This window comes from Telopea speciosissima, chromosome 2 (genome assembly GCF_018873765.1).
Source record: "Telopea speciosissima isolate NSW1024214 ecotype Mountain lineage chromosome 2, Tspe_v1, whole genome shotgun sequence".
NCBI lineage: Eukaryota > Viridiplantae > Streptophyta > Magnoliopsida > Proteales > Proteaceae > Telopea > Telopea speciosissima.
In genome coordinates, this window is record NC_057917.1 from 27,185,519 (window position 1) to 27,203,472 (window position 17,954).

At 46.7% G+C, this 17,954-nt stretch overlaps 1 protein-coding gene across 2 annotated transcripts in view; it reads right to left on the reverse strand.

Moving 5' to 3' along the window:
• LOC122653215 (probable sodium/metabolite cotransporter BASS4, chloroplastic) overlaps positions 1-17,272 on the reverse strand; it is a 57,077-nt gene extending 39,805 nt beyond the window's left edge. For both annotated transcript variants that reach the window (XR_006331722.1, XM_043847166.1), the window contains exons 1-2: positions 17,014-17,272; positions 16,607-16,712 (exon numbers count right to left, since the gene is read on the reverse strand). Coding sequence is in view for 1 of the 2 variants with exons in the window: in XM_043847166.1 (XP_043703101.1) it covers positions 16,607-16,712; positions 17,014-17,211 (304 nt within the window). In the remaining variant the exon portion in view is untranslated. The remainder of the gene's footprint in view (positions 1-16,606; positions 16,713-17,013) is intronic.
• Between the last annotated feature and the right edge of the window lie 682 nt (positions 17,273-17,954).

Here is a 17,954-nt window from a genome sequence, read left to right on the forward strand (position 1 = left end):
TTTTGGTTGGGAGGAGTAGAGAACCTCATTCTAGTAAGTTACACAATTTTAGATCGACTCTTGCAACAAGTAGATGTGTTGCTATTTAGCGATCTACTCTTTCAACAACTTGAAGTGTTCCTATGAAGCAACAAAGAGTGCAGCAGCAACTATGCTACATCATCTAGACCAAATTGTGCTATGAAGCAACAAAAGTGAAGCAGCACCTATAACTTGGTAACCATTCCCATAGTTACTATTGTTACCAAAATTTTCTTAACATATGTGCTCTCTCCAATTCCTATTGTTTTCTTTTTCCTTTTATGGTCAAGGAACTCCGGGTCAGTTACCGTGATTATATCTGTAAGTCATTTATCCTCCTCATATTACACCCCTTGTCCAGAAAAAGAGGGGCAAAAATGAATGCCCTTAATATTATGCAGATTGTATGTGTGATATTATCAGTGTCTGAATACCAGTAACCACAGAAAGGAAAGAGAGAAGAAGTCGAGACTGCTGAGAAAGAGAGCAGATCGAGAGATACCTGCCCCCCTCCGCCCCAAATTGATTGTATTTATATAATAAAAAGATTACAAAAGGACGACTCCAAATTTAGTCCAACTAGGAATCCTAGAGTCCTATGAATAAACACAAAAATAGAATATAACTAAACTATGAAAGCTAACTCTAACTGGGAAAGCTAATAGGAACAAATTTAGTAGTCAGCCACAATAGGGCTTAACCTATCGTGGTGAACTCAAGCTATTCTAACAGTATGGATGGAGGAAAAACTAGGGTTTCAGGTCATTGCCTCACACACAAATCCACAAAAAACATCAACCATTCTAGTGGTTCTGTCATGATTCATCCCCACCAATTGGATGGTTAATGATGTTGCCAAAAAACAGGGCACAATGGATCATTAGTTGGAACAACGTACCTACCATTTCTCAAAATCCGCAAACATAATGAAACTTCAGTTTTCAATTAGGAATGATGCAGATAAAATACAGAATTGAGCTTACTTTAGTGGAAATAATCCTTGGTTGAGTTATATATGTGGTGGGCCTTTAGTCCAATGGATTTTCTTTGTAATAGGCCACTTTAATGGCCCTAAATAATGGGTAGGAGGTAGGAATACGGGATTTACTTTATCAGTTTAGCTTGAGATATTTTACTTTATTAATTAAATGTTGTTTCCTTGGCTGTTAAGGATAAGATAGTCTTGCCTGAATAGAACTCCTATTCCGACTTTGGATAGAACTTTAATTATATGGGACATCTATTCTAACTAGTTAAGATAGAGTTTTAGATATAAGGGATATCTATTCCTATTATGGATAGAGTTTCCTATTTCTTTCTTTTCTATTTCAAATACACTTCCCTTTCTTATGGTAAGTACACTTTTAGTTTCTATTTAAAGGATGTAAGGCCATTGAATCCCACACAGTTTTTAATATTGAATAAAGTTTGGCTTTGCTCCTATGTTCTCTGTGATTCAGAATAGCTTTTGTGAGATGCAGTAGCAACCTTTGGTGAGATGCTAAGGTATGGCTGATGGGATTTCAGTCTAGTTCCGAGTGAAATGTTTGGTCCATATACATCTATCTCTCTTCCACTATTCTTCATCTTATCCACCATCAAACCAGGTTAGTAATTATAAGTTTCTATTCTGTTCTTATGCTTACCTACTCTATTTAAAGGTCAGATTTGATTTTCTGTTTCAGATTAGTATTCTTATATTATGGTTGAAATCTGTTGGTGTTCTAATACTCTTTAATTGCTGGTTTGAACCCCCATAAGATCTGCCATTGCTAGTCACTTCTGAAATTCTGTTTTAAAGAATCATTTTCCTAATAGGATACCCTTAAAACTCCAAATCAGACCATTGGATCAGACATCTTTTGAGAAGTTATTCTTGACCATACTTTTGACTTTTGACCAGAATTTTTAGCCCATCTAAGTGTCTGAGTCTTAGTTATCAAATTTCTCTCAAAATCTGGTTTCTAAACCTGTCACTGCCATTCTAGTTAATTGGATTTCAGGACCTAGTCACCTTAGGCTTCTAGAAACCCATCAAAGAGACTCCTGAGACAGAATATGAAAATCCATAAAAGTGTCACCAATACAAGATAACAGCTTCATCAGAAATGACTCCCACCTAATGACAACCCAGCAGACAACTGATCTCCATGAGCTTGAATTGGGGCATACTAGTGCAAACAGGAGGAGCTGACATACAATTTATGACCAAGATGCTCAGAATCAAAAACCTTTGATGGCAAGATTTAAGATGACCTGGAATTACAAAACCCTAATGGATTTTCTACTTACAGTTTAACAAAACTCCAAACCATAGCAGAGACAGTTCCCCCTCCCTTCCCCTTTCTTTCCCCTTTCTCCTTCTTCCCTTTTTATAAATGATATTTTGCCAGTGGAGGTCTGCGATAAGATGCCCTCTCTTCTACAATGCATTTTACAGCATTAACTCTCAGTGACAATACTAATCATGATAATAAAAAGGGTGTATCCAGAGCACAAGGCTCCCACCACTGCGGGGTCTGGGGAAGGTCATACTGTACACAACCTTACACCCGCTTCACAGAGAGGCTGTTTCCCAACTCAAACCTGGAGCAACCTTATCATTGCACTGGGGTCAGTCCTCTACAATATTAGTTATGATAATATCTATCAGAAAATATAATGGGCTCAACATAGGCAGAATGTTTTACGGTGATAAAAATAAAGTGTAAAAATGCATTCATCTAGCATTATTCCTTGTTTTGTTTTTGGGTACTCACTCTCCCAGCATAGTTCAACCAACTACTTTGCACTTTCCAAATGAAAAATAGAATATGGGTAACATACAGCACCATGGGCTGAAAGTATCAAATTATGATCAAATAACGTAGATCAAAATCATAGCAGGTCTCTACCAGGGATCAGCATTAAGTCCATAGTTCAGTGATTGTATAAGAGGTTATGCAGAACCAGAATTACATAGGGGAAAGACAAAAACAGTTTTAAGTTAAGCGAGGCTATGTGGAATGTGTAGAGTGCAAGTTAAGTAAAAAAGAGCAGAAATTCATCTGTTACGATTGATGGCCAAGAAATAACCAGAATGACCACTTCTGTGTTCTGTGTTGAATCATAAATAAGGAGGAGGTGAATCGAAGAGGATGTTCCTCAAAGAATTGAAGCTGGGTAGATGAAGTGGAGAGAAGGAGGCCTCTAAAGTGTTTTTGTGATAGAATATTTCACTAAGGCTAAGACAAATTTTATAAGACAGCAATAAGACTAGAAAATGTTTATAGATCCTAAGGTCGTGCAGTATTTTAGCATGAAGGGTAGTTGAAATGAGAATGTTTTGAATTATGAGTACAAGACTGAGAGGATAAAACTAAAAGAATGTTGTCTCCTTTTGGCTTTTTCTAGGCCTCGGGTCTGCCTCTGCTGATGTTGTACTGTATCCTCTAGCATTTCTGCTGCATTTCTTTTTAAAATACAGTTATAGACACACATCACACACACTAAACAAAACTGGGATTAATGTAGCCAACCCTAAGTAGCTATGATAAGGCTGGTTGAATTGAAATCACAATCTAGTTGCTTTAATTGTGACCAACTTTTTTTTATATAATTTTGACCAATTTTTCCATGTCAATAAGAACTGAAATAACAGTGGGTCCTACTCTTGCAAAACAAGAAGATCCAAGCCTCACTATGGATCTAAATAAGGTTATTCTTTTCTAGCTCTTTTTCTTTTGACATGGTATGGCCGAACAAGATTCGCCTAACAGACCCAAATAGTTGTGTTGCGTCAGAAATCCTGCTGGAGCGAGTTCTTCCTGCAAGACAGAGATTAGCAGAGGGTACCGGGCGTCGCCGGTGATCTCACTCCGATGCCTAAGTTAGATCTCTGAGCAATAGTCAATTCAATGAGTGTTCAGATGGCGTTAGACGTGTGTTACCTCCCCTATTTAAGGTGGTTGAGAGTTTGTGTTATGCTTGAATTGGAAAGCTGGAATTTCGGAGTGGAGTGAGACCGTTGGAGAGTGTAATTTGGAGATAACGTTTATCCATAGCTTCCCATGCACCTGATTAAGCGTGACATGGGCAAAAGTCTCTGACCCTATTGGTCCATGATAGACTAATGGTGCCTTACGTAAGCCGCAGGGGTTATTCTCTTCTTTCTTAGTGTTATTCCAAGATGACGAGTTACGTGCCCCCAGCGCAAGGCAGGGTGCGTGTTCACGATTCGACAAGCTCGAGGCCTTGACCTGGCTTGACAACCACAATAGCTCGTTCTTATAGAGCCCGTTTCCATTTCCCAACACGAGCCCCCCACTCCCCTGAACGTGGACGTTCAGGGGGGTCAGGTTCATCTTGCTTTATGACAATTACCCTGGCGTACGTGTCTCAACAATTAGGTGGCTGAGTGTGATTTGTCGTTCCGGCGGCTTTTTGACACGTGTCTGAAACCCTAGAGATGTCTCGATTCGAGGCGACGCTTGACGTTCCTTCTTTGTACTGAGTCTACTGACACGTAGCCGTAGGCATTATGATCTCTGGGCTAGACCTACCATCGGTTGATCCTCGTCACGTTGGGCCCTCCATTGCGTTTCAGCCATGTGGATTGAGCTTTAATTACCTCAAGCCATCCCAAACGTTGGCTACCTTTAGTCATTTGAGGGGTCGTGTCCCTGGGCCATTGGATTGGGAAGCGTTTCTTCTTCTTTATAAACTGGAACTTCACTTTTTTACAGCAATCTTTTTACTATCTTTCATTTATTTTGGGGATTTTTACTCTCGGTGCTTCCTGTTGTCGCCACTACGTTTATTCCGGCGATCATCACGCCCCAGAGCATTAGGAATTCCTCCTTTACGAACATTCGTGATGTGCTTCGATCTCATTGCATCCTCCGCTCTCGATCTCTACCACTCTTTATCAGTAAGTTATTCTTTAACTATGTCTTCTCCTTCGTTGGAGTCTGACAGGGGTTCTGGCAATGCTGCCGAATCTAGTGGGGGTTCTGACCCCGAAGTAAGTTCCGAGGGGACCCAAGAGGAGCGATCTGCACTCTTTGGGTCAAAGAGGTTTGCTGCCAGGGCCCAGCGTCTGACCCGGGGCTCCACCACTCGGCCTAGCGGCGGGCCAGTGTCGGCCGATATTCCAACAGAGCGTACTGCAAACGGCGGCGGTGCCTGTGGTGTTGATGAAGAGGAGGCCCTGGTGAGACCTACCAGTGTGGCAGCCTTTGAGAGTACCATGACCACGGATTCTTTGGCTGTTCTTCGTACCCAGTAAAGCTTTCCCCCATCTGTGGAGACATGGGTTCCTACCAGAGCCGAGAGGGCGAACACCCCACGGCCAAACACTGTATGTCTATATGAGGTCGCTTTTCAGTGCGGCTTGCGCTTCCCTATCCACCGTTTCGTTCTGGAAGTGTTAGACCGTTTTCAGATTTCTCCAGGCCGGTTAGTGGCAAATGCCTGGAAGCACCTCCTTGGCTTCTACCTATACTTTGCCCAGCTTGGCCGTGAGGCTTCCTAGGCGCTTTTTCTTTACTACTACCACCTGAAGCCGACCGGCGGTGAGTGGTTCTGCCTGGCCTTGCGTAGTACAACGAGGTCCTATAGACCTAAGGCGTTTGTTTCCCATAGGCCCGATTTTGCGAAGAAGTGGAAGGATCACTTTTTCTTTGCACGTATCGAGGGCAATCCCTTCCGGGCAGAGTGAAAACCTGTACGATTACGATCAGTGAACCAGGTCCCCATGCTGAGCTTGTACGATCAGCGGTCTCGCGAGCTTGCGGTAAAGGGCACGGCCTTCGATGTGCGCGGTCTGGCAAACAAGGGTCTGTTGATTGAATATGGACTGAGCTCAGCGCGGGGTGAGTCCCTACCATGAAGAACTTGTTTCCTTAACGGCCACGAGCTGTTCTTGACTCGAATTTGCCTTTCTTTCAGTGGACTACAAGCCTGACGCCAACGAGCTGCGCGGAGACGCCGCATCGGCCAGACAGAAAGCCTTGGAGAGGCAATCCAGGCGTTTGTCTCGCCCTTCGCTCCCCGGCATTTCAATAGGGGGTTCGCCGTCCTTCGGCAGTGTTCAGAAGAAGCAGGAAGCCTCCCCCAAGGGGAAGGAGCGGGCAGAGAAGTCCAGTAAGGCTCTTCCGCCCAAGATCCCTGAGAAGAGGACACGCGAAGATGTGGCGAGCTCTGACCCTTCTTCAAAAAGAGTTGCACGACGTGCTGGATCTCCAGAGGAGACTGTCCAAGTCTCGAGAGCTTCAAGGATAGCTCCCCAGGACCTCGCCAAGGGGAAATCTGGCAAGGGTGAGAAGGGCGTTCGGCCTCCTCCCAAGGGGAAGAAGCGCCTCCAATTTCAGTGGGAGGTTTATAAGGGCGATTCCTCCCTCCATTCTCCTCGTGTTACAGGGGAGTTGATGGACCATGGGCCTCCCGGGGACGTCGATGATTTTCGTGCTCGGCCGGATGACGAACTCCTCAATTTGTTTATGCTGGATTTCGCCAGGGTAAGCCTCGGGCCAAGATGATTCCTTCCTTAGTTTGCTCAGGGCACTTCTGATATCGTCCTGTTCTCTGTAGGTTACCCGGGGAGCAAGCGAGTTGCAGCGGCGTGTAACAAGCATGTCCGCCTCTTACGAGGAGGAGAAAAAGATGAGAGTGGCCGCAGAAGAGCAGACGGTAGTCGCTGGGACCACCATTTCTACCATGACTGAGGCGGCCAAGGGCCATGAGGATGCGGTCAAGTCGTTTACCAAGTGTATCGAGGAGCTGGAGGTACAGCTGAGACTGGCGAACAACGAGACCTAGCTGGAGAGGCGGAAAACCGCCACCATTCAGGGAGATTTCGTTGCATTTCAAGATCGGCAACCCCGGGTGATCGAAGACGCCATTAGAGTGGCCCTGGAAGCCTTTAAGTGTTCGGATGAGCTGAAAGATCGCATGAAGGAGGTGAGTCAGAAGGGCTACAAGACTGGAGTGGATGACACCGTGAAGCACGTTCTTGAGACGACCCCTGGCTATGACTTCTCTGGCTTCGACTATTACATTCCTCCCGTTCCGGCAACCCCGGATGTGCCGGAGGCGGTTGGGGATCCTGCGGTCATGGACGACCTTCCTACTGCAATGTCTCCTACTGCCGTCTCACCTTCCGTGGACGAACTCGTTCATCTCGCTTCTCCTCCAACGGACACGACCTTGGCCCACATGGACCCTACTTCAAACCGTCCTCCAACCGACCTATCTCCAACAACTGCAGCCGCTGCTTCTGATCTTCCAGCTCTTGACCTTCCAAACTAGCCATTGAGAACCCCAATGTGGTTTTTTTTTTTTTTTTTTTTTTTTTTTAGATATATAAATATTTAGCTTGTCATCAATGAAACATATCTTCTCTAAGTGTTGGAGCGCGTATTTTTCTCTTTTCTTGGCCCTTCTTACGCGAGCTAGCTGTTTCCTTAGGTCGCACCTCCTTTATCTCCTTTCTGGGCCAGGTTCTCTTGTCTAACCCTTTGATATTGATTCCCTTGCGACGCTTCACCTTTTTTCATGACGTAAGTGTTTTTATGACGTTGAATCTTTCCCAAATATTCTCTACGAGTTTCCCAAGTAAGCCTTTATTGCCTTTCCTTTTCAATTGACCTTTGATTTCTCTTTCCATTTAAGAGAGCCAACTTTTGAACTGCTTTCTTGATAATGACGCTCTTCGGGTTTCTTGGAGAGTCTTCAAACCAGTGAGGGTTGGACACGTGTCCCAGTGGATTTGGGAACCGAATCATTACCCCCGTATATGCGTCGCTCTTACCTTTTTGGAGAGACGTGAGGCCAACAGGATCTAGACACGTGGTCCACGACGTGACTCATCATATACGTGGCCCTGGATTTGAACCGTCATTCCTCTGTGCTCGTATCTTTTCCAACGTCTACGGGAAGCGTGAGCCAATGGGACTAAACCACGTGGCTCAAAGCTTAATACATCTCTTAAGTGATTTGGGTCTCTGAACCGCCGTCCTTCCTCTTTAAATAGAGGCTGAGTCCTTCAACTTTGGCGTCGTCCACAGAATCATGGCTTCTTCTCCTATCTTGCGGCTTCTTTTCCACCTTTGGGGTTTACTTCTCTTTTCCCTTGCATGGCTTCGCCATCTTTTCAGATATAGAGGCTTCAAATTCTGGGAGCTTGATCCCTTCGTTAGTGTTTGTTTTCGGCTTCAATCTTCCATCGACATTGGCCCTTACAGCTTCAATCCTCGATCGACATGTCCTGTCTTTCGATCAATTGGCCGTGGGGCATCCTCTTTATGTTTCCTTCCATACCAATCTCGTTGGAGTGGTGGGGTTACATCAAAGAGGTGGAGAATCTTGAGGAGACCGCTCCTTGCTTCTTTTCACTGTTGACATATCTGGCAGGTTGTGGTATGGAACCATCAAGTGCGCCGGAGGACCTAAGGCCGTAGCCCACTCCTGTAGTTCAAGGTCTTCACTCTTGGTGGAGATAGAGGGGTGATGACTGAGTTTCTTGGGTCCCAGAGCATTTGCATGGTGAATCCCATTTGACCCGGTGTTCTTCTCCTGATTCTCGGGTCGCCCAGCGACAAAAGCTTTTGATGAGCTCAGTATCGATCTATCCGATGCTGTTGTTATGCTACTCCTGTCTTACACTTGGCGGCCCCTGGTGCTTGTGTTTCATCAGCGTTCTTTTGTTCTAGTGCGTCTAAACGGGTTACTTCGAACTTCTGTGTCTAGTGGGCATTAGATTGCCACGTTTTCTCCTTACAGGTTGTTGTATTTGTGCCGATAGCGATCTCTGTATAACACGATCTTCTCATGCACTTGTATCTTCTGTAAATATCAATAAAGGATTTTTTTTATTGGCATTTCCTCTATCTTTTCTGAGACTTTTGTACTGCCATTCCTTGGTATTTGCGTAATAGCTTAGTCAAACCTTTAGACTTTCCTGCTGACCTCTAAGGGCAGTCTTGCTCGTTAACCCAGCGAGCTAAACTTTCGTGCTGTCCTATGAGGGCAATCTTTCTTGATATCTCAACAAGCTAGATTTCGTGCTGTCCTATGAGGGCAGTCTTTCTTGCTAACTCAGCGAGCTAGACTTTCGTGCTGTCCTATGAGGGCAGCCTTTCTTGCTAACTCAGCGAGCTAGACTTTCATGCTGTCCTATGAGGGCAGTCTTTCTTGCTAACTCAGCTATGAGGGCAGTCTTTCATGCTAACTCAACGAGCAAAACTTTCATGCTGTCCTATGAGGGCAGTCTTTCATGCTAACTCAGCGAACTAGACTTTCGTGCTGTCCTATGAGGGCAGTCTTTCTTGCTAACTCAGCGAGCTAGACTTTCGTGCTGTCTTATGAGGGCAGTCTTTCATGCTAACTCAGAGAGTTAGACTTTTGTAAAGAATTTGCACAAAATCTGGAGCGCGAACCACTATTTCATTAATCAAAGACAATTATTGTTTACAACGACCACTTATTGGTAAAAAAATTTCAGATTCTCTGAATTCCATGGTTGTGGTATCTTGTTTACCCCTGGGGTCTTCAAGCGATAGGTCCCTGGCCTTTTTTGCTTGGAGACCACAAATGGTCCTTCCCAGTTCGCGTCCAACTTGCCCTGCTATTGTGGTTTGGAGGCACTTACTTTTCGCAATACTAAGTCTCCAACTCGGAATGTTCTTGCTTTGACCTTGGAATTGTAGTAGCGGGCCGTCCTTTGCTTGTAAGCCAAGTTCCTCATCAACGCGTCCTCCCTAACTTCATCTAGCAATTCCAGGTTGGCTCTCAACCCGTCCTGGTATGTTCTTTCATTAAAGTTTAGACTTCTCAATGATCCTGCTACAACTTCAACCGGGGCCAATGCCTCTGTCCCATAGGTAAGCCAGAACGGGCTCTCCCCCGTGGGTGTTCGAACCATAATACGCTGGGGAGCTCGTCTACCCACCTTCCTTTTGCTTCTATTAGCCTTCTTTTTACTCCTGCGAGCAGGGTATGGTTGGTGATTTCTGCTTGACCGTTTGCCTGTGGATACGCGACTGAAGTCGTTCGGTGTTCCACTCCGTACTGGGCACAGAATGCTCCAAACTACTGGTTGTCAAATTGTTTCTCATTATCGGTTACCAGTATCTTAGGTAGGCCAAACCTGTAGATGATCTTGTCTCTAAAGAATTTCTCCATCTGTTGCCGCGTAATCTTTGCTAACGGCTCTACCTCCACCCATTTGGTGAAGTAATCTACGGCGACCAAGAGATATTTTCTTCCCCCTAATACCGGGGTGAAGTTGCCCAATATATCCATCCCCCACATGGCGAAGGGGATTGGACTAAGTATGGAAGTTAGTTCTGTAGCGGGTTGTCGTGGTACATCCGCGAACTTTTGGCAAGGCTCGCATCTTCTTACGTACTGAATCGCCTCCCTTTGCATGTTGAGCCAGTAGAGCCCTACTCTCAGTATTTTGTAAGCCAGATGCCTTCCCCCATATGACTGCCACATATGCCTTGATGCACTTCGGCCAGGGCTTTCAGAGCATGTGTGGGTGTCAGACATTTCAGCAACGAACCCGAAATTGACCTTTTGTACAGCTCGTTCTCTATCAGCGTGTACCGTGCTGCTCGACCTCAAACCTTATGAGCTTCGACCTTGTCTTCGGGTAGGACGTCATCTCGTAAATACGCGATAATTGGGTCCATCCAACTAGGTTCGATCTCGGCCTGCGCGACCTCTCGAACTAAGTGGGCAGGTGCATCGAGCTGCTCGATATATACTGAGCCATCGAGCTGGGCTAACTCTTCTTTGGATAGTCGTGAGAGCGCATTTGCTTTCTCGTTCTCTTTGCGTGGCACTCTATATATCTCGAGCGTCTCGAACGAGCTTACTAACTTCTTGGCTTCTTTCAAATATGCTGCCATTCGATTGTCCTTAGCCTCATAGTCTCCGTTGACCTGATTCACGATCAGTTGCGAGTCAGCCAGTACAGTCAGCCTTTTGACCTGTATGTCCCTGGCAGTCCTTAGTCCTGCAATCAATGCTTCGTACTCGGCCTCATTGTTCGAGGCAGGGAAGCTCAGCCGTAGTGCGAACTGTATCTTGAAGCCTTCTGGGCTTGTTAGGATGAAGCCAGCTCCCCTGACCACTGCGTTGCTTGACCCATCTACGAACATGGTCCAGGACGGCTTCGGGCTGGGCTCTGCTTCTGTCGTGTCCTCCCGTTCTTGCTTGTTCTCGTTCTAAGTGCATTCAACCACAAAGTCCGCTAGGGCTTGTCCCTTGATAGTTGTTATGGGTTTATACTCGATCTAATATTCACTTAGCTCCACTGCCCAGGCCGTTAATCTCCTAGATACGTCGGGCTTATGGAGTACCTTTTTTAAGGGTTGGTTATTCATGACCGCTATTGGATAGGCTTGAAAGTACGGCCTTAGCTTTCGGGCTGCTTTCACCAGGGCAAATGCTAGTTTCTCGATCTTGGGGTAGCGAGTTTCTGCATCTAGCAGGACGTGGCTGACATAGTACACGGGCTTTTGAACTCCGTCTTCCTCTCTTACCAGGGTAGCGCTTACGGCTACTGGTGACGTCGCCAGGTACAGGAGCAGTTCTTTTTCCGGTACTGGACGTGTCAGGAGCGGCGGGTTGGCGAGGTAAGCTTTGAGGTCTTCGAAAGCTTTCTGACATTCTTCTATCCATTCAAAACCCTTCACATCCTTCAGATTCTTCAAGGTTTTGAAGAAAGGCATGCACTTATCTCCCGAACGAGACACGAAGCGTGCTAATACTGCGATTCTTCTATTTAGCCTTTGTATTTCGCGAACCATCCTGGGCGGGCTCATCTCCTGTATCTTGATCTTTGTTGGATTGGCCTCGATCCCTCCCTGGGACACCATGTAACCCAGGAACTTACCCGAACTAACCCCGAAGGTGCACTTAGCTGGATTCAGCTTCATTTGGTGAGCCAGCAACACTTGGAATGCCTCATCCAGATCGGCCAAGTGATCTTGGGCTTTGATGCTTTTACTAGCATATCGTCCACGTATACCTCCATGTTTCTGCCTATCTGGGCCTTGAAGATCTTGTTCACCATTCTTTGGTAACTCGCTCCCGCGTTCTTTAGCCCGAACAGCATCACCAGGTAGCAGAAGTTCTCCTGGTCGGTTCGAAATGCCATGAACTCATCTCCTTCCTTCATCAGGATCTGGTTGTACCCGGAATATGCATCCATAAAGCTCAGTCTCTCGTGCCCCGCCGTTGCATCTATCAACAGATCGATCCTTGGTAACGGATATTCATCTTTGAGGCACGCCTTATTGAGGTCGGTGTAGTCCACGCACATCCTCCATTTCCCATTTGCCTTAGGAACCATTACTACGTTTGCGAGCCAGGTGGGAAATTGTTCTTCTCTAATAAAGCCGGATGCCTTCAATTTCTCAATTTCTCCTTTCATCGCGGCCTGTCGTTCTAGCGCGAAGATCCTCCTTTTCTGCTGCACTGGCTTCCTGTGGGGATCCACGTGCAGAGCGTGCTCAGTAATATGACGGGGTATACCTGGCATGTCTACTACTGACCAGGCAAACACGTCCTTGTTCTTCTGTAGGAACGCAGCGAGCTCCCTCGCTTCTTCCTTACTTAGTGAGGACCCGATTTTCACAGTCCTTGTGGGGTTCTGTTCATCCAATGGGACCTCCACGAGCTCCTCTACTGGCTCACCCCGCTGATAGCGCTTATCATCCTCGCAGTTATCCACGACCTCTACCTGATAGGCTGTTCCTCTGCAGTTGCCCTTGATGCCTTTCAAGAATGCGGCGTGGCACTCCTGGGCTTTCTTCTGCGCATTCTCCCCCGCCGTCAAGGGTAGAAAACTTAACCTTCAGGTGTTTGGTGGAAACCACTGCCCCCAGCTCGTTCAAGCTTGGTCTGCCCAGGATGTCGTTGTAGGCAGTGGCTACTCGAACGACCATGAAATTGACTTTTACGGTCTTCTGGCATGGTGCCGTTCCCACCATTAGTAAGAGCTCTATCGACCCCTCGATCGGGGCAGGTGCGCCTGAAAATCCGTATAAGGGTGCTGACTCGGGCTTCAAAGTGCCCGGCTCAAACCCGAACTATAGGTACGCATTGTAGGATAGCATGTCTACAGATGCCCCCGTATCCACCAGTATCTTGTGAACTGGTCTATTGGCTATAACTGCCTAAACCACGATAGCATCGTCGTGTGGCCAGCTCAACCCCTCCATGTCCTTGTCTGAGAATGTGATGACAGACTCAGTGCGCGCTTTCTTCTCAGGGACTTCAGCCACCCTATACGTACCTCGCCTTCGCCTTGGCTTTGCGGGCTGACTCCTGTCTCAGACCTCCCAGGATGGTGAGAATGGCTGGTGCAGTGGACGTATTGGCCTCATCCCGACCTCTACGTACCTCTCGCTGATCGTCTCGTTGATTACCTTGGCGATCCCGATCATCTCCTCTACGGGCTCTGTCGTCCCTTCCTCGATTGTTTCTCGTAGCTTCCCGACCTCGGGTGTTATCCTTTGCATCGCCTTTGACGTACCGTCTTAAGTGGCCCTTTTGGATCACATCTTCAATCTCTCTCTTTAGTTGTCTGCAGTTCTCAGTGTCATGGCCCACGTCTTTATGGAACTTGCAGAACTTATTCTTGTTTCTGTCCTCCGGTCTGGAGAACATTGGCCGGGGCCACTGTAGTAGTCCCCGATCAGAGACTTCCATCAGGATTTTGGTCATGGTGGTGTTGAGCGGGGTGTAGTCAGGGCTTTGGTCTCTATCTGACCTTGCTCTCTTGGTGTCCTTACTCTTCTCATCCTTCTCACTTGCCCTCTTTTTCTCAGGGACCTTGCCGTCCACTGCTTTTCTTGCCTTTATGATATCGAACATGTTGGCATATTGGTAGCAGCAGTCCAATAGCTGCGGCATGGTTGTCACTGGGTCCAACGCGAGCGATTTCACTAGGTCGTGGTTGGTGACCCCATTGTGCAAGGCGTTGAAGGCCACTGCGTCGTCCAAGTCCTTGATCTCTAGGTTTTCCACGTTGAAGCGGGCGATATAATCTCTGATAGACTCATCAGAGTGCTGCTTGACAGCCAATAAGTTAGCTGCGGTCTTCTTCTGCTTTACACTGCTCTGGAAGCAGCTGACAAAGGCCTTGGCCAACTCTGTGAAGCTTCAGATCGAGTTAGGCTTCAATTTGGCGAACCACAACGCCGCGGGCCCCTTGAGACAGGTGGGGAAAGATCAGCAGGATACTACATCGGACCCACCATAGACTGTCATCATGGCATTAAAGTAACTGATGTGGTCATTGGGATCACTCTTCCCATCATAAGCCTCGAACCTAGGGGGTTTAAAACCCTTGGGAAGCTCTGCTCTCATGAGCTCCCTTGTAAAGGGATGTTGGCCCGGCCTGAAGCTTCTTCTGGGGCTGTTCCCCTCTCCAGGGCCGCAATTTTTGTGTTCATCTCTCTGAGCTTACGGTCAAGCTCGCTTTCTTCGACCTGGTTGTTGATGATGTTCGTACGTGTACGACATGCATTCAACTCGTCCCTAAGATCTGGACGGGGTAGCCTTGGTGGGTCTACGCGATCAGTGCGTATGTCTGAGGCCCTAGAATGAGTCCTTTCAGACTGGCTATGAGTTCTCCGGCCGGTGGAAATTGATTAATCTTCCACGCGAGGGGGCCTGCTCCGGGTAGGCAGGTTCCCCATACGCACTGTTCCTAAAGGAGGTGGCTCTCGCCTGGAGGGGTGTGATGACCCCACTCTACTTCCTGATGCTCGTACGTCGTCTCTCGCTGTCCTCGGATTCTCCCGGGCGGTTCTTGGGAGTACCAGAGGCAACAAAGGTGCAGGGGATGGTATTGGTGCCGGTGGGAGGCCTGCGGCCGCGGCCGCGGTAGTGGCTGCCCTCAATGCTTGCACCTCACGAACTATATCCCTTAGGACCCCACTCTGGTTGAGAACTTGCAGTTGTAGGTCCTGGATTTGGCCGACATTGGCAGGCGCTCCAGGATCTGTCTTGGGCACGAATCCCTGGGGCATTGGGGCCGAGGTGGTAAAGCCTAAATGCCGCGGCTGGACTGGCCCTGATTCTGAGCCGCCGTTTGGTCAGCCTCCAATGTAGCAGAGGGTTGGGTTCTTGCCCCTTCCCCTGCCGCTGGTAGCTGGGGGTCGACGGATGCAATTGCCGTTCGCCGCTGTTGGGTTTTCTTCCCTACATTCCCGCCGCCACGAGTGTCCTTCGTTGTCTGACGAGTCACCGCGTTTTCCACAGCTGGTGGGGCCTAAGTATCGGATGGAACGACATTGGGTTCTTCGGCCATGATCTCAACTTCAGTCAGATAGAGAGTCTAAGGCTTTGAGAATTGTATCGTTCCCACAGACGGCGCCAAACTGTTGCGTCAGAAATCCCACTGGAGCGAGTTCTTCCTGCAAGACAGAGATTAGCAGAGGGTACCGGGCATCGCCGGTGATCTCACTCCGATGCCTAAGTTAGATCTCTGAGTAATAGTCAATTCAATGAGTGTTCAGATGGCGTTAGACGTGTGTTACCTCCTCTATTTAAGGTGGTTGAGAGTTTGTATTATGCTTGAATTGGAAAGCTGGAATTCCAGAGTGGAGTGAGACCGTTGGAGAGTGTAATTTGGAGATAACGTTTATCCGTAGCTTCCGACGCGCCTGATTAAGCGTGACGTGGGCGAAAGTCTCGGACCCTGTTGGCCATGATAGACTCACGGTGCCTTACGTAAGCCGCAGGGGTTATTCTCTTCTTTTTGAGTGTTATTCCAAGATGACGAGTTACGTGCCCCCAGCGCAAGGCGGGGTGCGTGTTCACGATTCGATGAGCTCGAGGCCCTGACCTGGCTTGACGACCACAATAGCTCGTTCTTATAGAGCCCGTTTCCATATCCCAACAAGTTGGTTATGGCTTGTCAAGTTGTCCTTGTGATTTAAAACCAGGCAAGCTAAGCATTTAGTCATAGGCTTGTATTTGGGTTGTTTTCATATTTCAAAACATGAAGTAGAAGGATCTTATAGGGACAGCAGGGGCTCAATGTTTTCGCTTATTTAGTGGGTGACAGTGATTCTTGTAAGGTTGAAGTGTTCTCTCTTTGCCATGGCCTTAGCTTAGCTTTCTGGTGGTATCAATGATCTTGTTGTGGAGAACAATCTGGTTTATGTTCATTTGACGGATACCAAAAGCAGACATGATCCTTAGAGATTCTCCCATCTTATAAGGAAGGTTCAAGCTAAGTCTTCTTCAATGAGCATGGCAAACCAGTTGAAATCATGAATAGGTAATGACCTAGCTGCTAGTTAGATAAAGAGAGTTATAAAGGGAGGGGGGGGGGGGGAGGAGAGGGGGAGGGCAGGACAGAATCCAAAACTAATGCATCCAGGATCCATGAGAAAAGATAGCAGGGATTTAAAAAAAAAAGAGCACACAGAGACCTTAGCTTCAGAAGCAGACAGCACATGATAAATTACAGAATCTAGGTGGTTATTTTTCAGGAGGAAAGATTGTGAAAAGCAAGGCAGCTAATAATATAAAACCAACAGATAAGCAATGTCATTTGATCCAAATAAAATAACAGCGTTACCTATTGGAAGGAAGTTAGTGGCAGCGAAATCTAATAATGATTTCGCCCATGATAACTCAGTTGCTGAATCCATAATCCTACCATTCTGATTTCGATCATGATCTACCTGAAATGTGACGTAAATTTCATCAGAAAGGGCAAGGCCCGAGTGATAGAATACCTCAAACCATTAACAACTCCACCTAGCATTTGTAGTAAGACCCAAAACACGAATCTGAAGCAGTTGCCTCACTTTAATTTCAAGAGCCAACCAGAATTGGTTCGAATTTAACCACCAATGTCATTAAGACATACCCCACTCCCCCTCCCCCCAAACGGGTGTGTTTTAACCTAACAGAAGGTCGTTGGTAGAAACAAAAACCTCCACTACCGCAAGAAAGAGAGAATTTCATGTCGCAAATGTAAACCTGATCAAATCTTTCTTTTGCTCTGATAGTTCGAGAAAGAGGACCGGATTTCCAGAGGATTGACGAATTAGGGCTACAAGCGAGAGAAGTGCCACGGAATAGGATATAATGAGCCGGAACAATATGTTTTCTCTGACAAGAATTTCCGTTACTGACAGTTGCATGTCTGTAAACTAGCGTTTGAAGAGTTCCCGCCATTCCAAGGATCTGTAACTTCTGAACGAGAAAGAGGTAAGAGACAGCAACCACTGAATATGAATACGACGCGGAGCGTGTTGCTCGCTAGTCGCTAGTATGGTATTCGTACCTACTACCAAACGCTTCGTCCACTCACTAGTGACTCCCACAGCCCACACCCCTGAGGAACAGCTTCGAATGCAGCCCTATAGAGAATAGAATACGTGGACTTCCTTTTATAGATGATATCCGGTGTACCAAGAGTAGTAGGGTGCGGTTCGGTTCGATTCGGTTCAGTTTGGTTCAAACTGCTTAACTAAATGATCTCAACTTGGAAACCACAATCGAATCAATTATTAAATGATTTCGATTTTAAACGGTTCAGTTCGATAAACGGTTTTTATTTCCTTTTGGCACATTTATGTACATTTAAGAGTGTTAAATGGTTTATGCGGTTAAATGGTTCGGGTCGGTTCAAATCGTTTAACTAAACAGCCTCAATTTTGAAACCATAAGGGTGTGTTTGCTTGAAGGTTTCTGTGTCGGATTCGACGAGATCTGGATTCTGTAATTTTTTTTGTGTTTGGTTTCTCGTAACACGGTTCCATGTTGGATTCCATGAATCCACAGGACTCCATTTTTCTATGTAATTTGAGAATCCACTAGAATTCACCCCAAGGGCTAAATTCTGTTACGAATCCACTCGAGTCCATTTTATCGAGTCTCCTTCAACCTCCCAAGGAGTGCCGCGAGATTGGGAAAAC